The 14,234-nt window shown below is 41.5% G+C and overlaps 1 protein-coding gene across 1 annotated transcript in view; it reads right to left on the bottom strand.

Moving 5' to 3' along the window:
- The window catches only part of WDFY2 (WD repeat and FYVE domain containing 2), a 69,903-nt gene that overhangs the window by 14,464 nt on the left and 41,205 nt on the right, over positions 1-14,234 (bottom strand). The window contains exons 3-4 of the mRNA XM_069881750.1: positions 12,188-12,261; positions 4,948-5,002 (exon numbers count right to left, since the gene is read on the bottom strand). Coding sequence (XP_069737851.1) covers positions 4,948-5,002; positions 12,188-12,261 — 129 coding nt within the window. The remainder of the gene's footprint in view (positions 1-4,947; positions 5,003-12,187; positions 12,262-14,234) is intronic.

Below are 14,234 nucleotides of genomic sequence, written 5' to 3'. Positions count from 1 at the left end.
TTTGTGTGCAGGAAAAAGTGGAGCAAACACTTCAAAGCTGCTTACTGCAACAACAGCAGGATGGAGAAGGGGGATGGAGGATGAATGTGGTCTCAGCATAGAAAATGCCACACCAAGCATCAGGCAAGAGCAGATCTCTGTAAGCCAGCATGAGAATCACAGAATCATAGAATAACCAGGTTGGAAGAGACCCACTGGATCATCGAGTCCAACCATTCCTATCAAACACTAAACCATGCCCCTTGAAGAGAGCCTATGTGCAGGGGAAGAATATGTGCTGTGCAGGAGGTAGAGAAGCAGAAGACAAGAGAAAGGAGCAGGTCCATCTGCAGCAGGAGGGTGGGAGGGAGCAGGAGGGGGTTGCACTCCTGCTATGAGAAAGCAGCAACAAGCACTGCAAAGAGTAGGTTGGAGAGAGGATTTTTTCCCAGAGGAAAGCAGCTGCAGCCAGGAGGTGCACACATACAGCAGCAGCCAGAATGCAGGGGAAAGGAGAGTCTGTGCTGTGTGTAAAGGAAAAGGTCCAAGAAGCACAGCCAGCACACGGCCAGGCACAGTGCAAGGCAGGAGGCTGTGCTGGGTGAAAGGGAGAGTTACAACAGAGAAAAACAGCAGCAAACACCAAAAGAGAGGTGGAAGTTAGTACTAAGAAAGAAAAAGTTTAGCAAGTGCAAGGAAAGCACAAAGAAGAGACTGTGCATAGGGGAAAGCAGAAGTAAACTGAGAAGCCAGAAGTGAGATGGCCTGAAAGCAAGAAAGCCAGGGAACACCCCAGAAATTGGCAGGTCGCAGAAAGCATTGGGCAGAAGCAGGTCTATAAATCCTGTTCAGCAGATCAAGCGCATGTTACATAAATTAAATTTAAAATACAAAAAAAAAAGCACTAAAAAGCAGGAGCTGTTATATCATCCAGAAGGAGTACAGACTGGAAACGTGGCTCCTGGCAAGGAAGTGCAATTGCAAGGAGCCGGGTGGAGAAAGCTGCGCAGAGCAGGAAGAAGCAACAGCCATGTGGTAGGACCACCTTGTGAAGGATCGGTAGGGCCTGGCAGGGGCTGGAAGCCAAGGTTGAGAAGAGGAGGGAAGAGTTTCTTTGACACTCACAGAGCATCCCATATGGCGCTGTTCAAACACTTGCACCACACTCCTCCTCACACAACAGGAGGAGTTAGTGCCTGTAGGACACCGATGCCCCATGATCCACCCCAGGGTCCTGACTAATACATCTCCAATCTCTGTGTAAGATCCCTTTTGAGAAAAGGAAGATTTTGCAGCTCTAGACACAGTGTCGCAGCAGAACCTCCAAAGAGCATGGCATGCTGCCTCCGCTGCAGGTGCTCAGCCACCATATGATAAGAGACCTGGCTACAGACCCCTGCCAAGACCACAGGGTGCTGTCACTACAGCAGCTTCAGCTACTTGTTGTGGGGTATGATCATACCTAGTTGTGCGGTACAATCAATAGCAAACCAAGCGCTGGGCAAAGTGCTACTTTTGAGAGCATTGCTGAGCATTTATACAGGCAGCACAGGCAAAACAAGCCAGCACAGCTAAGGTAAAGTCCTTGATAGACTAAATAAAACAATTTAGTCCCCTCAAAATATCTTTAAAGAATATAAAGGCCTTACTTGAAATTTTTAAACACAAGAAAACACCCAACACTTTTATAAGGTAAGGCTTCTAACAAATGGATCAGTAGAAATTCACCATACTAAACATAACTACATGGTCCTTTTTAATTATATTTTTTTCTGCCTGAATGCTTTGCCAAGATGCTTATGCCAACCCCTATACCTTGGCACAGCCATGTGAGGATGATGTACTGCAGGGATGGGATTGTGGAGGGGAGTCACCCTGGACCAGGTGAAGAAGGTTCATCTCTGTTGGATCATGACATGCTTACTCAAAGGACTAAATGGCCCAGATCCAGTGTCCTGGATGGAGGCAACTGTGAAGAGCAAAGAAGTACTTCCTGGTGCATGGTCTGATGGAGCTGTAGGAGTCTGTGACCGACAGCAGCATTGAGAGCATCTCACTTTCGCAATGCTTCCCTAGCACCCCAGACCTTCAGCAAAAGTCCAGCCAAGACCAGAGAAGTGGTGGAGCAGGTGCTGTTCTCCCCTACCAACGCATGGAGTGAGGAATGGAGAATCAAGGAGCATGTCTATGGACGGGAGTGGTGGGAGGCTCTGTGCTGCAGAGCAGCCCGCAGCCTCAGGTCATCACTGTGCTGCAAACAGTGGGGAATCTCTGCTTCATTTTTCTCCCTTGCACTGTAAAAACGTGCTTGCGGAAATTGCCCATCAGGACTTTGAGTGACACCTTCCAGTGGAGCTGAGGCAAGCTGAGCTTGTTCCTGGGTTGCTGTAATCTATTCAGTGCCATGTCATTGTTGGTCTAGACAGAGAAGCTGCCCAGAGAGGTTTGTGTAGCTCAGCATGGGTTGCCAGCACTGCTGTTAAGCCGGCAGTGCCCTCCTTCATCCCCATGTCCTGCTGGGCTGTGTTATGGCAGCTGTTGACCACTGTTCCAGGGAATGTTCCTTATCAAATCTGAACAGCTCATCACTGAGTCTTGTCCCTCCTATAGCAATGAATTGGGACCAGTCTATCCCCCTCTCTGGTCACCATCTCCATTTGCAGCACTAACTGTAGTCTGACTTTCCTAAGCTAGCAGAGGGAGGAGAAAAAGAAAAGGAAAAAAAAAAAAGCATCTCCAGCAGTACCAGCAGTACCTGAGGGCATATTTTTCCAAAATCAAACTTTTGTCCACTTGGCCAGCCATGTGCAGAAACTGGAACACAAACCCTAATGCTTATTTAACCCTTGAACAGAGATTACTATACAGCCACCCCTACACACATGAATTTGGAAGATCCCAGCAGCCTGGAATCACACATTGTTTCCACTCCCAAAACTAGGTCATTCACACACTGCTACTATTTTTTAAATTAGAGGAATACAGTTTTCACCCGGTTAAACAAAGAGAAGACTGAACATCAAACTCTGGAAGCAAGGGAGGAAAGTGGGGCAGGGTTTCCATGCTCTTGAGGTACACAGCAGGCAGTGAGCATCACAAGCACTGGCTTAAGTGCCTGAAGGCAAACACCATCTGTTGCCAGTGATCACCATGATTTGGGCTAGAACTGACATTATGTCTATTCTGGGCACAAATATTGCTTCTCTTGCCTTAAAACAACTCCACAGCTTTCAGATAACATCTTCTAACATCATCTGAGAGTCCTGGCACAAAATAACCAAAACTGATCGAAAATCTTCCCATTCTGATACAGGCAGTCTAGGAAGGAGGCAACTCCAGTTAGGACTGTGGTCCACTGTACCGCCTCTCTACTGATGGACCCTCATTTGAGACCTCTGTTGTCCAACATTTGGGTGGTGCTTTCTGAATTCTTTGGGTTATTCCACAGGACAACCCACAGATGTTCTCCAAAGTACTGTCCTATCCAAAGGTCTCCTTCAGTCCTCTGCAGCAGCAGCACATCAGGCACTCTGCAGCAGAATGCCATGACATCAGCCTTCATTTTCTTCCCTTTTTTATAATTTTACGAGAGGTGCTCCCCAAGCCTTGGGTGAGCTGCTACAACTGGCTATTCTGCCAGGCTGCCAAGATACATGTTCGCCCCCTCCAAAATTTTCAGCCTTTTCCTCGAAGAGGAAGGGTGGTCCCATGCATATGTTATTTTGCATATGCAAAAGAAAAGACTTCAGCTCACCCTTCCTAGGCTGTGATTAGCCTGTAGGATCAAATTCAATCATGCAAATGGATGAGTGAATAATAAAAGGTGCTGCAGGACAGTCAGTGGGATTCTTCAGTTCAACAACTCTTACGTATGAAACCTAGGTGTGTCAGACTTTGGTGACTGTGCAGCAATCACAAATTCAGATAGTACGAACCTGTACATGTCAAACTGCAGCAATCTTCTTTAACATTCACATATACATTATCATAATTGGATGTTTTTCTTCAGTTTTTACAAGCTAAGAAAAAATGCAGGCTTAATTTTACAAGACACCAGTCTTCTATGAAAGAAAAGAAGTAAAACGCTCAAAAGCCAATGCAAGCCAGCTATGCTCTGCAAAATTATAGATTCTGCTCATACCTTAAAATCTAAATGTTATAAAATGATCCCCAGAGCCTCCATTTAGAGATTTAAATTACCCTCTCAACTTTTCAAGTTATAAAACTCAAAATATATGAGTAAATACATATTTTAAAATGTATTTGAGAAATCTCAAACCAACATGTCAAAGCTTCTACACAGAAACATAATGCTTAGCATATAATATGATATACCATACAATATTACACTAGCTCTTAGTCTAACAGTAAAAGAGATATAAATTATTGCATGCACTTGATACGTTTATAAGAAAACCTGTCCCTAGCAGAGTGTTCTTTAGAACTTTGGCAAGGATGAACAGATAGGTTTCTTAAAACATCACATTAGTGAACACCAGAATATAATTAGAAAAGGTAAGGATTAGCATTTCTTGACCTTTTACTATAATAGGTATTCACAGATAATCTTGAGATTACTGAAGCCCACGGCTATTGAAATAGAACTAGACTAACCTCCAAAGCTACAGTACTAAATGCCTCAGACCTAGAAGAGGGGTTAGTTTCCAAAGTTGTTTCATTAGATACAGTGGATTACTAAAGATTAAAAATTAATACCCCTCTTCCCCAAAAGTGGTTCCAAAGGAACATTTAAAAGGAAAAACAGAATATGAAACAACTGAAAGTCGTGTAATCTCAGAACAAAGCACATTATTGATCTATAATAACACCAGTATTTACAGTGGTTTAAAAAAGAAAAAAAAAAATCAATCACTGTAAAGGAGACTTCTCTCCATTTACACTCCTTAGGAGAACATCAACAAAAATAAATGACAATACAAACTAATTAACATGGATCACAAGTCTTACCCTGGTAATTTTTCACTAGTGTCATCTTGTTGTAATCTTCTGATAAAATGAATTCCTGAGGGAGGGGAAAGAACAAACCAAAAGAAACAGTGCTTAGAGATGTAAAGTGTTTGACAGTGTTTTCATTTGAATTCCTTACTTAGGGTAAGTTCCCCCTTCTTTGCAACCATAGCCCTGTCTATACTTTTGCTAATTTTGAGTACCTCCATCTAAAACAACAAATTATTTTACTTTTTAAAATGGCCTAAACCCCAACATTATGAGTGCTTCTGAATAAAATGGTGGAGATAAAAGAGGAAGCATTTAAAAAGAGAGAAAAAAAGCTGACTGAAGTGGTTGGCTATAAGCCAAGATACCACAATATGAGAGAGACCTGAGATCTGGCATGTAGCAAACACCTATTACTCATGGCTAACTGGGCAGGAACCTGGATGTATGCACAGTTATGTGTGCACATGCATGATGTGTATGCATGTGTATCCATGCACGTGCATTCATTACACTCCAACCTGAACACTCAGGAAACTTGAGATAAATACAGAAGAGCCCCTTGAAGTCACTCAGTCCAAACGAGGTACCAATAACCCATGATGGGAATACATGTCAGGTTTCTGTTCAAAAGACAAGCAGAAACACAGACTTCTCCCTCTCCTTGATTTTATCCCGCTATTTGTTAATATTTATTCTGGTATCTCAGAAGCAGAGTTTCTTGCTTTGCCAATGCTTCGTTGTGGCTAACAAGCAGTTGTGTGTGGGTTGAAGGGTGACTTAGCACAGGTAGTGGTTGCCTGTGGAGACCTAAGTGTGACCTAGTCAGCTTGCTCCTGTGGTCAGGGAAGAGCACACCTATGTCGATCCTGCTGCCTTGGTGTTGCTGTTCAACCACCAATACGACTTTTGCCTAGGGAAACTATGAAAACAGTAGCTAAGAGTCTGCATGGCAGCCTCAAGTCCTGGAAAAAAACCATGTAGTTAAACTGACTGAGCACCTCAGGACCCCTCTTGATCGTTTTCAAGAGGAGAGGTTGCTCAAAGCAGGGTCTGAATGGCCACAAGAAAACTCCTGCAACATCTCTCTGAAGGAAACACCCAGGCACCAGGTAGGCTCTTGCAGCCCCACCTCTTTCAAACTGCTGGCAGGTATGTTTGTGTGTACACCATGTACTCTGAGAAACACAAAGTAAAAAACAAGGATTGTAATAACACATCATATTAATAATTTACAGCAAACTACACAGGAACCCCCTGAGCTAATCTACCCTGGGGACACAAATAGTAAAATCTAAATTGTTTAATCTGAAAATAGGGTGAAAATAAGAGAAGAATTATAAACACAAGCTAAATTTTAAAGCATACAGTTGTGAAATATCCATGCATAGACACTGCCAAAAGCACCATGCAACAGTAGAGAAGACTGGACTTCAGGAGTCTACAGACAATACTTAGAGCAAATCAAACATCTAGTGCAAAAGAGTGGAAGACATTCTAACCACTGAGAAGCTGGTATTTACCCATAGTTTCAAAACGGGAATTAAAAATAACGGCTCTGCATTTTCTGTGGGGTCACTGTAGGTAATCTGCATGGCTTTCCAGTACCAGGATTACCCTAATACATTGTAGCTACTGCTTGGCACCAAGGTGGAGAGAATCATAGAATCACCATGTTGGAAAAGACCCTCTGGATCATCGAGTCCAACCATTCCTATCAAACACTAAACCATGCCCCTCAGCACCTCGTCCACCTGTCCCTTAAACACTTTCAGGGAATGTGACTCAACCACCTCCCTGGGCAGCCTGTTCCAGTGCCCAATGACCCTTCCTGTGAAAACTTTTCTCCTAATGTCCAGCCTGAACCTCCCCTGGCAGAGCTTGAGGCCATTCCCTCTCGTCCTGTCCTGTCACTTGGGAGAAGAGGCCAGCATCCTCCTCTCCACAACTTCCTTTCAGGTAGTTGTAGAGAGCAATGAGGTCTCCCCTCACACAACACTCATCTGTGGAACAGACCCCAGCTTTCAGGAAAACAACTGCCAGTGAGTTGAGACAGCTATGCATTTTGCTGTTTCTAGGTTTCTGATCATAAATTAGTTACAAATATGCTCTCTTTAATTGCTCCACTTCATCTTCTTTTCCTTAATCTGCTCCAACCTCCTGTTACCTTTCCACTGGCATTTGAGGATGACAGTGGGGAGTGTCATTTAAACAGCAATAACAGATCAATTAAGTCAGCTGGATTTCTGTACCAGGGTCACCTTAACTCTACAAACCACAGAATGTTAAAAATCCGCTACATCTCCCCTTGCTACATACAGGGGGAATGGCTTTTATTAACTGCTGTCTGAATAATGCTAAACAACTACATGAAATGCTTTACTATAGTAAAGCCTGCTTGAAGCAAGACCCTTTGCTATCAATGCTAACTTTCTGCTGTTGTTGAGGAAAATGGCTCCAATTGCTGCAACACGTGGTGGGAGAATATGACTCCCTTTCCCACCAATGTGGCTGTCCTGGTACTGACCCCAACTTTCACTGCGGTGGCAACTTCAGGCAGGATGAAGAGCGTGGTTTGAATTCTCATTTTTCCCCTGATAAATTTGACATGGCCATTCCATTCCATGATCAGAACAGTCCTATAGTTTCAGTGGAAGACTGAAAAGGCTTTTGAGTCTCTCTGAAAATCAAACACACCTGCAGTTCATAAAGTTTACCCAAGTATTGATTGACTATGTATGCTTTATTACAACAACTATGTACTGTTAACGCAACGACCCATCCAAAGAGAAAAACACAGTACAAAATAAACACAGTTCCTTAAATGTGAATACCAGACAGAATTTTCTTCTTTTTTTTTTCCCCTGAAGACTTCTTTCTTTTCATTTTCTCCTTTGAAAACATGTGGTAGTTTGTGATGCATTTTCTCATTCTGCCTTTTCTGATCTTTCTCCAGCTCTTTTACTCCCTGTTCCACTTCACACTATCACATGTTTTTCCATTGCACATATTCCTCTCCCCCTCTCAAGGCCAAATGTATCAGTTGTGTCAATAGACAGGTATTTTGGTACAGGGCACCTTGCTCAAGAAATTCATGCCCTGTTGCACATACATTGTGTCATACGCTCTACAAAAACACCGACTACATCTCTTTAATATTGTACCAGCAGAAACCAGGTTTTTTATCTTTCCATATGTAGATGTTTTGCTTCTCTCAGAGCTGCTGACGCTCAGTTCTCATTAGGCAGCTTCTTGGCTCTTCTTAATGAGCTAGAAAGGCTGGGGTCACCCACACAGCTCAGTTGGTGCTTGTTAACAGAACAAAGAAAGATTTGAGTCCTGTGAGAGCTCTTTTGTACAGGAGGGTCTAAGATATATCAAAGCCCTCAAGATGGCAAAACCAAAACCCATCCTTGCAGAAATTAAAAACAATTTTTTCTGGCAAGATAACACTTAGCTCTTCAGAGAGTATTTGGGGAGCTACTTTACTACCTTTTTTCCCATACTGAAAATGTTAAGTGATCATTTTTGGCTGTTTCAGGTAAGCTTGTTATTACAACACTGACCACAAAGCCTTCACAAAGCTGAAAGAACTAGTCTTGATCACCTGAAAAGACTGTCCAATCTAGTGTCCACTGTTGTACAGAGACTCTCAACTATCTCTTCACGAAGCATACCTCACTCACACTGAAACATATACACCCACCCCAAACTTCTCTTGAGCCCAAGACCTCTGTAAATCCTCATCCTGGAAATAATATCAGCATCTTATTCCACACAACTCTTCTTAAAGCAAACAAAACCCATATGATATGTGCCATTTTAGAGTCCTTGGCCATGGGGTTGCCTAATGTGGTTCAGGGTCTAAGGAAGACCCATACCTTTCCAGAGCTGCAGGTGGATGCCAACTTATGTATCCCAAAATAGCACTACAGACCTCTTCCTAGGATATTGAATCCATTTATAGAGTTAATAATCTTTATGTATCAATTGTGTTACCCATTCACAACCTAGTTTCAGCCCCAGGGAATTTAAAGTTTGTACTCTGATAGATGATGCCATTTTGACCGCACACCACAGAGCTCCTTGAAGGTTTGACTTTGCCCTGTGTTAACACGTGACCAATAGTACTCTTGCCGTATGCTCTAGAGAACAACAAACTTACTTCAAAAATGGAAAAGAATAAAGACTCTTGAATCCACTGTCAGACCCTACATCTATGTCTGTTGCAAAGAAAGCTCTATAAAATGATCAAAGTGCTTTCACTTTATAAAGTACAGAAACTGGGAGAGGACAGAAACTATCATGTAGTTTTCTTGAAGGAAAAAATAGTAAACTTCCCACAGCGGCAGAGGAGAAGGGTGCACATCAGCAGGTAGAGCCTGACTCAGTCTCAGGTATACAAAGTGTTGTTTATATCCAAAACTGTAGACATCCACAGGATCAAATGATGTGGAACATGAATCTATCTTAATAAGGACCATTCCCAAGGAAGAATTCTGAAGGGGATAATTCTGGTGCCTTGTTATCTTTGTGGCCCTGTTTGAAGTGTGTAACAGCTACATCTAGATTAACTTTATCTAGGAAGCTAACTTTCTGATGGATGAAATAAGGTGAGAAGTCTCATCTCATCTTGGCTGTGGTACTCTCATGCCTATTGCAAATAATAGACACTTTCTCTTTTTCTTGTGGTATCTTGTGGCACCCGCACCCATTAAAGCACGGTTTTCTCTACTTCAGAGCAAGAAATTTATGCCACGATAATGTCTTTTGGCTTCCAAAAGAGACCTCAGGCAGTCCCTAAGACAAAGTAACAAAAATACCATTTCTCTTACAAAAAAAGACTAATAAAGTGTAAAAAAAAAGATCACGAAAACTTCCGTTTTTTACTTTAGGTACCACTGCTCTTCAAGGAAGATTTTAGAAAACCTTTTGCTCAAGAGAATGGTCTTATGTGCTGCACAAATATTTGTGCAGCCTTCATGTTGGGAAGTTACAAAAGGTTGAAAACAATCTCCTCATCTTTGTAGAAGCAAAGATTGTCACCTTGTTTCACAAAGATGGCCATACAAGCTCACTCCATGGTGGCTTTGCTAGAACATCTTTCTTTGACAATAGCATTACTGCCTGTCTTTCTCAAAATGCACCACAGGAGTTTCTGAGATGCCAAGCTTATAACCACAATCCATAGTTTACAAAAATTTCATGTAAAAGAAAAAGAACAATTCCACTCCCCATTTATGCCTGTAAGTAAAAGCAGTATTTCCTTGCACTGCAAAAAGATTAATTTGAGATTATGCGGCACTCTGTTGAGAATTATATCACCTTACAGTCCTTGCCAGCAGTCCTTTCCTTATACACAAAGTCAAAATGCAGAATTATTTTCAGCATTTTTTTTTTGGTCCCACATCCAGCATACACAAGGGTTCTGGGTGTTACCAGAACTGCTAACATGAAACAGCTGACTAATTCCCAAATACTTCAAGCTGCTCAAGTTAATTGCCTGTACTTTCCCTTTGAGGGTCACACAGTCAAAAGTAAGGGCACAAGGACCACCTTGCTGCAGTAAGTTCTCTTATTTTGTGGTCAGTGTTGTGAGCTTATATACTCCTGTGCTAAACTGAACAGCTGTGTCCAGGAAGGAAAATTTATCTTTTCCTCCAGGTAGTGACTGTAACTCACTTGCAAGTATCCAGATATTTTCTCTAACAACTCTGCATTATTACAGAGACTTGAATATGGGGCTACCTCTTCTTCCATTCCCACCTCCACTTCTTTTTGTAACACATCACAGTTGGGGCTTTTCTTACAAGCCTTACAATGCTACAGAGGGAAACGTTCCATGACTTGAGGAAGCTTGTGGGATGTATTTTCTGCACAATCCTTTACCACACAACTGAGTGAAGCTACAGGGGACTAAATCAAGCAAAACAGACGAGCTCTTCCCCTCCTCTTATCTATTTGTATTCAGGTGACTGGGAAAATAAAAGTCAGCTTCAAAACAAAGCATCTGCTTTAGACATGGCAATATATACCTATATGTACCCAAAGTTACATGTTATTTCACCACCTGCGTATCTCATTTACATTTATTTGACTCCATTTAGACTCAAGCACCCTCTGCCTCAAAGCAAAATGCCTCAAAGACAAAGGACTCGGCTCTTCTATCATGCCAGAGCATTTAAATACCTTATGCCAGAGTGTTTAAATACCTTATTTACTTTCACATTCCTCAAAGGCCTGGTAAAAGCAAAGTGTCTAGTAGGACTCGAAACCTATAGCTATTTCAGGGAGTGGGAAGGAGGGAATTTCAGAGGTGCTGGGAATTCTCTAGCAGCTGCCCAATCTCCTAGATACAAAAGGAGAAATCTCCTACAAGCACAAAAAAAAAAATCTCTCTACTAGCCCTTGAAGGCTTTGTAAGTCGAAACCTTCACATCTTAGACACAGCTCATAGGCAACAGCTAAAAGGGTCACATAGCCTTTCCCAAACACCATCTTGGCTTTAGCGTACTCATTCAGTTACAAAGCCCACAAGGCTGAGATAACAGCAGTAAAGCTCTGAAATGATCGTAAAATGATCTTGACCTGTAAGAGCAGTCTATTGATGAGGAAAGGTGAAAAATATCTCTGAACCATGACCCTTCCACAAAGCGATATAGCTCTTCACTCATCATTGCACATGAAAAATGCTATAAACAAGGTCAACTGCAATCCTTGTTCCAGATCTAAAAGATAAGTTCTTGTTTTAATACTCAGCGTCCTTTACACACACACAGACTTCTCCTAGATGTTAATGAACCAAGCAACAGCACTGCCTCTCAAGGAAGAGAGAAGAAAACAAAACCTGAACGCTGAAGTCTGTAAAAGCAGCTAGATATGAAGCAGAAATCTACCTTCTGACTCTCAGAGGATGATTTTTCCCCTCTTAACTGCTTCTTTCAGAAAACTTCGGTGCGGTATGATTAATGAGGCACTCAAATGTAACAAAACATCAGCTGGTTCTCTGTGTTGTTATTTTTTGATATATGCAAATTAAGACAGTTTGTTGAGTTGTCTAATACATATTTTAAACGGCACTCAGTCTTTTTGTGGAAGTTAGAATGAAATTTGCAAATTTGCCATTTTCTACACTACAGCTTCAGTAAAAAGTCTCTCTCCCAAACACTAGCAAAAATATCCTCAGCACAACATCACACACATACTTCTCAAAAGGGAAGCATTTCAACTAGAAATCTTTGGATGTACTTACTGAGATTGTACCATTGTCTAGACCTATGGACAGCCTTCTGGTTTCCGGGTTAAAAGACATGCATGAACATGGAGCTGAAAAAAATGAACATGTTGATGAAGTTAACAAAACTGCGATTCTCATTTTCTTGAGGCTTTGGAAAGCCTAAAACTAGCTAACATGCTTTATGATGCTGTTCAGCATTTTTCCCCTTCCAATAGACACGCATTAATAAACAAGTGTTCTTGAAATTCATTCAACCCTATCCTGTTAGGACACAGAACAATGGTTATTTCTTGCTCCAGTTCCTTCATTTCTTTCTTACTAGTTATCAGAGAACAAGCATGACATACAAGAACAGTGGTGGTATTTTCATATAAGAGCACCTGACATTTCAGTATAAGTCTGAGAGTTTATTTAGCTGAATAATTTAGTTTTTCACATGTGCTTGAACTTTACTTACAATAAAACACTATATTATGTCAGAAGCTTGCGTCCTACACCTGCAGCAAGGAAGTTAACCTGTAAGAATCAACATATTGGCCAATAATAAGGACTGTGAGTCCTACTGTGCCCTACTTTAGTTTCACCACAGACAACACTAAGTATCACACATCACAGCCAAAATAAAAGATTGCATTGAAAACTAGATATTGTTTTATTATATCAACATTACTCTAATAACATCAGGATATACTCTTAAATCATTCACAAATCAGTATTACTACGCTCTCTCAAGGATCTAGCTGAGTTTGTGTCAAAGGTAAAACCAGAATTTTCTTGCAACAATTCAAGACCTATGCTTGGTTTAATTGAGAACTTGCAAAGTTGCATTCAGAACACAGTGATTATTTTTACTGCTCAACAGAGCAGTATGCAGGTAGGAGCCCTGCTGTCCCAACTGATATCTTCAGAAACCATTTTCCAGCAAAAATTGCCAACTACAGCTAGGGACAGGCATTCTCACTCCTTCAATAGTGACAAGAATGTTTTTTAAATCATATCTTTGTGGCAAAGATAGAGTACCATCAGACATGCTTTCAGTTCTGCTCTTTTTGCTGTGTTGGTTTCTACTCTCCATTGTGACTATTTGTAGTGGGTTTGTCACTAACAAGCTTGGAGTCCTCTCTTTTGCAATACTGTATATCTAGTATATTCTCAATTTATGTAATATCTCACATAGGATTAAACAGTCCATAGCTCAGGAGATCTTCTTCAATAGCGTAGGTGGCAGCAACACCATATGAAGAAGAGGAAATTCTATGAATTTCCAAACCAAACCAGAGTGGTTTGGTTTGGAAGGGATCTCATCTAATTCCAAGACCATTTGCATGGGCTGGGACACCCTCCTCCACTAGACCAGGTTGCTCAAAGCATCATCCAGAGGGGCCTTGAACACCTCTCCAGGGATGAGTCATCCACAGCTTCTCTGGGTAACGTGTTCCAGTACCTCACCACCCTCATGGTGAAGAATTTCTTCCTTATATCTAATTTAAATCTACCTTCTTTCAGTTTAAATCCATTACCACTCGTCTATAGCTACATGCACTTGTATAAAGTCCCTCTCCAGCTTTGTTGTAAGCCTCTTTAGGTCCTGCAAAGCTGCTATAAGGTCTCCCCAGAGCCTTCTCTTCTCCAGAGTGAACAACTAGTTGACTGTTTAACAAAATTTAAACTTTCAAACTTTAAAACAATTTAACATAATTGTTCAACAGAATTTAACTTTCAGTATTGACTCCCCCTTGAAACACTTCCTAAAAGACAACCAACCACAAGCAGAAAGCCTACCAGATCAACATCCAGGCAGATATCTTATTTAGTTCTTTTCTGGAAAGGTTGGCTGAATTAAATCAAAGAAAATACTTCAGTTTAAGGAAACTGCCAGAAGGGAAACACTTAAATTAGGGCGACTAACAGTAATAGAATTGCTCCTTCCTATACTTCTCCCTCAGAAGATGCAAACTCAAATCGTGCCTTTGGATGGTGGTACATTACTATTATATCGAGGCTTCTAGGGCTGTAGTAAATTGAGACAGTTGTAGGGAAAACAGACAGAAAGAAGGCAATT

The sequence above is a fragment of the Phaenicophaeus curvirostris genome, chromosome 1 (assembly GCF_032191515.1).
Source record: "Phaenicophaeus curvirostris isolate KB17595 chromosome 1, BPBGC_Pcur_1.0, whole genome shotgun sequence".
Lineage (NCBI taxonomy): Eukaryota > Metazoa > Chordata > Aves > Cuculiformes > Cuculidae > Phaenicophaeus > Phaenicophaeus curvirostris.
The sequence above is the reverse complement of the archived record's forward strand: the minus strand, read 5'-3'. Positions and strand labels throughout refer to the sequence as shown.